The sequence below is a fragment of the Girardinichthys multiradiatus genome, chromosome 9 (assembly GCF_021462225.1).
Source record: "Girardinichthys multiradiatus isolate DD_20200921_A chromosome 9, DD_fGirMul_XY1, whole genome shotgun sequence".
Taxonomy (NCBI): Eukaryota; Metazoa; Chordata; class Actinopteri; order Cyprinodontiformes; family Goodeidae; genus Girardinichthys; species Girardinichthys multiradiatus.
Genome location: NC_061802.1, coordinates 17,702,614 through 17,710,456, shown reverse-complemented (window position 1 = coordinate 17,710,456; position 7,843 = coordinate 17,702,614). Strand labels below are relative to the sequence as shown.

The 7,843-nt window shown below is 40.6% G+C and overlaps 1 protein-coding gene across 2 annotated transcripts; it reads left to right on the top strand.

Moving 5' to 3' along the window:
* Nucleotides 1–1,425: 1,425 nt before the first annotated feature.
* On the top strand, nucleotides 1,426–7,092 carry klhl26 (kelch-like family member 26). 2 transcript variants are annotated; one of them, XM_047375889.1, is made up of 3 exons: nucleotides 1,427–1,686; nucleotides 3,123–3,305; nucleotides 3,954–7,092. In XM_047375889.1, the coding sequence occupies exons 1-3, from the start codon at nucleotides 1,637–1,639 to the stop codon at nucleotides 5,533–5,535; spliced, it is 1,815 nt and encodes a 604-aa protein (XP_047231845.1). In that variant the 5' UTR covers nucleotides 1,427–1,636; the 3' UTR covers nucleotides 5,536–7,092. The 2 variants fall into 2 exon arrangements, with proteins under 2 accessions (XP_047231846.1, XP_047231845.1); XM_047375890.1 differs by lacking the exon at nucleotides 3,123–3,305 and having other exon boundaries at nucleotides 1,426–1,686.
* The last annotated feature ends 751 nt before the right edge of the window (nucleotides 7,093–7,843 follow it).

Sequence of the window (7,843 nt, the reverse complement as noted above, 5' to 3'; positions counted from 1 at the left end):
TTATATGGAGAGGAAGTGGAGAATGTTGGATCATTCAAGTATTTGGGTGTGATATTTGATGCATGCTTGACATGGAGAGATCATATTGGCAGGATTGAGGGAAAATGCAAAAAAGTAATAAATGTCATGAGGTCATTGGCAGGAAGGGGGTGGGAAGCAAGTTGCCTTGCCCTAAAAAGAATATACCAAGTTATGATTAAGTTAGTATTAGATTATGGGTGTGTAGCATACACAGCAGCTTCTTATCTCTTAAAACAATTAGATGTGATCCAAGGACAGGCGTTGAGAGTGTGTTGTGGTGCTTTTAAAACTTCCCCAGTGAATGCTTTGCAGGTGGAGATTGGAGTAATGCCATTAAAGTCGAGGAGAAAACAGATCATGGCAAACTATTGGGTTTATCTCAGCAGTCATGGCAAAACTCACCCCACTAAACAAGTGCTTGAAAACTGCCGGGAGTATGGAAAGTGTCAGATGGATCACTTTGGGAAGGTGGGGAACCGATTGGCTAAGGAATGTGAAATAGATGGTCTACAGATTTGTCCTGCGGTGGCGTAACCAGATGTGCCCCCCTGGTTAATGATATGCCCTTTGGTTGATTGGTACCTCTTAGACAAAAAGAGAGAAAGGGAAAGAAAAGAAAATCTTGTTATCTCCTTTAACCATTATGTGGAAAGCAAATATTCTGATTATGTTCACATTTTCGCAGATGGAACCAAGAATCCAGAGACAGGATTGACATGTTTTGGGTTGTCAGTTCCAGCAAGGAGAATTGAGATTAATAGATGCACTCAAGATGGGTTGGGGGTTTATACTGTGGAGATGGTGGCAATCTTGGTGGCATTACAATGGGTAGAGCTTGCAAAGTTAAACAAGGTGTTAATATGCTCAGACTCAACCTCTGTCCTCTTAAGTATTAGATCATTCCATTCAAACAGTAGACAGGATATTCTCTATGATATACTTGTTGTTATTCTCTAACAACAAGTTAGAGGGGGTTAGTTCAGTTTCTGTGGGTGCCATTCACAGCAGGATAGCAGAATCCAGAGGGCAGGGAGGGTATAGGAAAGAAGTATCTGTTATGACAAGAATGAAGATAGGACATTGTTCACTAAATAGTACACTATACATAATAGGGAAACATGGGATAGGGAGATGTGAAGGTTGCCAGGAAGAAGAGACAGTTGAACATGTGGTTTTAAGGTTACAGTGTATATATGGAGATTTTGAGGGAAAAACGGAAGGAACTAGGAGTAAAAAAAAATCACTTTGAAAAGTATTTTGGGTTTGGGAAGTAGAGCACAATTTCGGGTATCGGTGTCCTTTTTAAAAGATACAGGGATCTATTGGAGGGTTTAGGTAGTGGCTGACCCATACTCTGGAACAGTAGGTGGCGGTAATGGCCCATTAAGTTGGTCGCCAACCGCCGTAAAACTTTAAGAAGAAGAAGAAGGGTCATCATCTTTGCGTTTTCAGCGCAGGACCTCAGACAGGCAACACTCCAACGACTGCCAGAAGTCGCCGAAGACTATTTTTACGCACTGAAAAAAACAAAACAATAATGAATAATCCAGTAGTGCCGATGACTTCCCCATAACATTCCTGAAAATGCTCTATGCGTGTTGGTATGTGCTAGAAGATGGCGGAGTCAGACGGTGGCGATTTTACTCCGAAACATTCAGAGAACAGGTGAGTGAACTTCGGTTGATGGTGTTTTACGTCAGCGGGGATATTCTGGTGTCATGGTGTCTCCCCGCGGCTGCTGAACCGACTGTGCACCGAAGCGACTCGCGGTGCGGCATCTTCAGGTTAGGAAACACCGAGGCGTTGCTGAGGCCTCCAGGCACTGCGTTGGTTTTATAAGAGGATCTAATTCCTTGTTTAAGCAGGTGAAATTAAACACGTTTATATTGATAAAGCCGTATAAAAGAGAGTTTACAGTTTGTTGACGGCTACTATTAATAGTCAGTTTAAGAATGCAGGCATCAAAGTATAAAAAAGCAAACCATGAATGAAGTCGGTTATCTTTTTAGAGAATTTTATCTATCACAGGCTAATGGTGGTCCATGCCAAAAAAACTAACTCTAATTGGAAGTAAGTTTTTAAAATCATTTTGCAGTCGATTTTACCTTAAATAGGCTTGAAATATTTTTATATTCTACACACGCTACCGCAGCATCAAAAAGGGTGTTCAAATATGCAAATAAAGCAGTATATAAGTGTAAATTTTGCACAAATGATAAATTTGTAATAAATCTATTTCCTTTATAATAGGAAAGTATGGATGGACAAAAATAAATTAAGTTGCTGTTATTAGTCCAACGTAAATGAAGTTCTTTTGAATATTATTACCTTAATTTTATAATGTAATTATTATTTTGTTATTATATCACTTATTCTTTTCTACATTTTTATTTGCAGTACAAGACATGGATCATTTTTAATCGGTTTAGGTGGCCTGGAGTCAAAAAAGTAAATCCTAAAGGTGAAAACTCAGGTGTAGTGATAAAGAAAGCAGTCTATCTAAACAATGATTGATGTTTTTAATCCAAAAAGAACAAATTAAGACTTTTGCTTATGGATCTTTTTAAAGTTAGGAAAACGCTGTGTAGATGTTTTCCTTAGGTCTTGTGTGTGATAGATGCATTTCATATGTTTTTAAAAAGTTCTTTCAAACAACATGGAGCAGTTCTGTTTTTGTACTATTAGATGTTGTTTTTCCAAGCAACTGCTGGAGCAACCTTTCCAAATTCCAAAAGATGTACAATTGTTACGCTTCCTTGCTGATAAATTGTAGTATGTGCAGGTCTAAAGTGGCGAAAAAGATAAATAGCTTTCTCTTCACAGTGTCTTTGTCTTCGCACGTACAAATGCATTCTCACTAATGCAAAAGCACTACGCTAAATGCTTTCCCCTCTGGTTGGCTGATAAATTACATTAAATTTCCATTGGACTGTCACTAGATACTACATATCCACACACTGACTTGTTTTCATCAGGAGATAACAGCTTCTAGATGTAACAATTCAGCTGAAATTCATGTTAGGAAAGTATTAGATTTGCATTTGAAAAAGGGGGGTGCATCCTAGATCATTGATTATTACAAAGCATATTTCTCTTTGCAGTATGGCTAACAAGAATAGCACCCTGTGCTGTACTTTCTCCGCCCCGAGCCACAGTGCCATTCTCCTCCAGGGCTTGTCGGTTTTGCGGGCTCAGGGTCAGCTCCTGGATGTCGTGCTGGCAGTCAATGAGGAGCACTTCCAGGTCCATAAAGCAGTGCTGGCCGCCTGTAGTGATTACTTCAGGTTAGTCTGGAGCTCATACTTTCACCAAGTCCATTTGGATTTTCAGTCTGAAGCACTTAGCAAAACATAGGCTGGAAATAATAATGACCTGTGAAGTAGTGTTTGTTTTCAATATATTGTAAGTTAAAAGGTTAAGTGAGTGTTGATGGTGGGTGAAAACTTCCCATAGGGACATGTTAAGAGCTCTACAAAAATATTCCTACCTTTTGAACGTTTTTATCTGTCACAACCAGAAAATGTTTGGTATTTTACCCAGATTTCATGTGAAAATTTGGGCTGATTCCGATATCTGGTATTGATATTGCTGTTATGGCCGATCACCGATATTTACTCTCACAAATGCAACATGGCTAACCCCCTCCCCTTCCACAAATGGCAACAAGATGATAACTTGGTCTGTCACATAAAATCTCAATAAAATAGAGTTAGTGGTTGTAACATGAGAGTAGGGGAAAAAGTCCAACAGGTATGAATACTTTGTAAGGCTCGTTTGGCAATTAAGCCAGAAGATATCCCAGTATTCTTACTTTTCACTCATTAGCTATTTACACTACACCTTAAATTCAGAAAGATCTAGAAAAAAAAACTTTTTCAAACAGAAGTACACCTGTAAATAACGTGATTTGTTGTACTCTTCTTAAATTTCAGAGCGATGTTTACAGGAGGCATGAGGGAGTCAAACCAAGACACCATTGAGCTGAAGGGTTTATCAGCCCGAGGGCTGAAACATATCATTGACTTTGCCTACAGTTCAGATGTAACATTAGACCTGGACTGTATTCAGGACGTCCTGGGAGCTGCCGTGTTTCTCCAGATGGTTCCCGTAGTGGAGCTCTGCGAGGAGTTCCTCAAGTCCGCGATGAGCGTCGAGACGTGCCTGCACATCGGGCAGATGGCCACCACGTTCAGTTTGTCTTCCCTTAAAGAGTCCGTGGATGCCTTCACCTTTCGTCATTTCCTCCAGATTGCAGAGGAGGAGGACTTTCTGCACATTCCCATGGAGCGCCTCATCTTCTTCCTGCAGAGCAACAAGCTGAAGAATTGCAAAGAGATCGACCTCTTCCACACCGCCATCAGGTGGCTCCAGCATGACGAGTCCCGCCAGGCTCAGGCCAGCAGCGTCCTCTGCCACGTCCGCTTTCCGCTCATGCGCTCCTTGGAGTTAGTAGACAGTGTTCAGACGGTGGGCATCATGGTTGATGATGTGCTGTGCCGCCAATATCTCCTTGAGGCCTTCAATTACCAGATCCTTCCCTTCCGACAGCATGAAATGCAGTCCTCGCGGACACTCATTCGCTCTGACGTTTTGTCCCTCATCACCTTTGGCGGGACTCCCTACACTGACAACGACCGCACAGTGAGCACCAAGGCTTACTACCTTCCTGACGCTGCCTCTCGCCAGTTCAAAGAGTTGACAGAGATGGAGACGGGTTGCAGCCACTCTTGCGTCGCAGTGCTTGACAACTTTGTGTATGTCGTCGGTGGGCAGCACTTACAGTTTCGCAGCGGGGAGGGGGCCGTGGACAACTGTTTCCGCTACAACCCACATCTGAACCAGTGGCTGCGCATCCAGTCCCTGCAGGAGGCCCGCATCCAGTTTCAGCTCAGTGTTCTGCAGGGACAACTGTACGCCACTGGAGGACGCAATCGATCTGGGAGTCTGTCTTCTGTCGAGTGTTACTGCCCAAAAAACAACCAGTGGTCTTACGTGGAACCATTAAAACGCAGAATTTGGGGCCATGCTGGGACATCTTGCCGAGAAAAGCTGTACATCTCAGGTGGTTACGGCGTCTCATTGGACGACAAGAAAACGCTTCACTGCTACGACCCCGCAGCAGACCAGTGGGACTTCAGAGCCCCCATGAATGAACCCAGAGTGCTGCATGCCATGATCAGCACCCAGCACCGTGTTTATGCTCTGGGTGGTCGAATGGACCATGTGGACCGCTGTTTCGATGTTCTTGCAGTTGAGTATTACAGTCCGCAAAGTGACCAGTGGACCACCGTCAGTCCGATGAGAGCAGGGCAGTCTGAGGCGGGCTGCTGCCTGCTGGACACAAAGGTTTACATCATAGGTGGTTATAACTGGCATCTGAACAATGTCACAAGCATTGTTCAAGTGTACAACACAGAGACAGATGAGTGGGAACGGGATTTGCACTTTCCAGAATCGTTCGCTGGCATTGCCTGTACTCCGATTATACTTCCACAGAACACCACACAACACTAAACACCTCATCTACAACTGTGAAGACCTTGTTCTTTATGCTCATTCTACTGCCTGATGAATTGAGTGTTTGTATTCCTAGCTGACAGAAACCCATTACCTTTTTTGTATGAACATCTTTAAGGATTGTTATTTTTGACTTTTATAGTTATGTTTGCTTATCTAGTTTTTAGATAAGGTATTCCAAAGGTAAGTCATAATTATGGCAGAGTTCCAACACAGTCTGTGAAAGTCTGGAATTTGATTTCTGTATTATCCGGCTCTATTTGGAAGTATGAAGATGATAATGGTAAAATCTTTGGATTTTTCCTCCCTTTCTCACTTGTGTCCGTTATTGCTTCCTTTATATCCAGCTTCCTTTCTTCCATGCTTCTTTCCTTTTTGTTCTGCATCCATTCATTCCCTGTGTTCTTCCTTTCGTTTTTTCCCTCTAAGTCCTTCATTCTTCCCTCTTTTCTGTGTGACCTACCTCCATTTTGTTCTTTCTTCCTTCCTTCCTTCCTGTGTTTTTCTGATACAACATGTAAACCCTGCTTACAGTAAGTCATTGCTATGAATTGATGATGAATGTTTGCATTTTATATTTTTAATGGCGATAAGACTAAAAACGTTTGGAATTTTTTATGTGAAATAATGTGTAGGAACCCTGTTCTTGAATGCTTGACCATTTATTAAATGTATCATCACAGGCCAGTTAACTGGTAAGGCATTCCCTAAGTTATAGCAGTTTCTCATATGAAAATATTATTTTAGTTTGTAATAGTGATCCAGTTACCAATGAAGGGCTCAAGTTACAAGAGGCACAAATAGATGGTTAGATGTTCTTTACAAAATCAGCATTTAAATTTGTTGGACATTTTGATTGTACTGACGTATTTTTTTTGTTTATTTTGCGGCCCAGGTAACAATTTATCCTTAGGTCTGTTGCTATAGAGAAATCCTAATCAACATGCTACATATCAGCACTAAATACCTGCATAAAAATGAAGATTTGGATGTGTTAAAGTTTTAGGATTTTACTTTTTATAGGAATGTCTTTCTGATTTCTAATGTGTTTCCTGAGCTGAAACTATAATGTTTAATTTCTTTTTCTCAGCTATAATCAAACAACTGCAGACCTCTTACGGCAGCTACATTAATAATGTATTTGTGTCTAATACAATGTTTTGCATGGATCTTTTGTTTACTTTCTTAACACTGTTTGTTTCAAGCCCACAAATTCAAAAGTTTACATCAATTTTTGTAGTTACAATTTGTCTGCATCCTTTGCACTTTTTAAAGCTGTATTCACCAGATGTGTTGAGACTTGATAAGTTTATTTAACTTTTAGAAGCAAGCCTCTTGTTTTTCCTTCTGAACTTGGCCAACTCCATGATAGCGAGGTTGTTTTCTCCTATCTGCCTGCCTTTGTGTGTCTTGTTCTACCTGTAACAATCAAAGCACATTATATTGTCATAGTGCAATACAGTGGAAACTGATGTACTCCAAGGGGAATGTATGCATTTCTGTACCTTTTATGTGAATCCTGTATTAAAGGTGTATAGTGTTTTAAAAATGTAAGCTTTTTGTGTCTGTTTTGGTTTTATGAATAAGTTCCAGCAGATCACCTGGCTTAAAATTTTTAAAACCATCGGGAAACCCAAAGGGAAATTAAATTAAATACAAGTCAGAAAGATGTGTGTAATGGTGTTTTAGTATTTGAAGCTATACTTTTCTACTACACTTAGCATCTTGCATGTTGGACACAATATTCTGGTCTCAAACGCCAGTGACCCTTTCTCCACATTTTTTCGTGTCTCCTACATGGTTTGTGGTGAATGGGGCTTGTTATGACTTTCATCATGCCGCTCTTCCATACAGGCCAGACTTATAGAGTGTGTCACAAATAGTTTTCCTGTCAATAAATTCTCCCAGCTTAGTTGTTCACCTTGACCTCTGCAGTGTTTCTAGGTCTTCATGCCAGATTATTTGGATTTGAATTTGTAGTACGTTTGAAGACCACGCATAATTTTCCGTCCTCCTCATGATGATGTGCTACTTTACATTACTCTATCACAAAATTCCAATATGCTACAATCAAACTTTGTGATTGTAACATGACAAAATGTATATAACAAGATTTTGCACAAATGTATTTTTTATATTTCAGTCGGCTTGCACTTGGTCACGTTTCTGGGTTTTAATTTTATTTTCTTTGTGTGCATATCCATGTTTATTTTTTTTCTTCCTTTATGTTACTATTTATAACAAACATCTAGGGCACACAATTCCCCCTGTGGCGAGTCTTATTTTATCTCAACCTCGGCCTGCA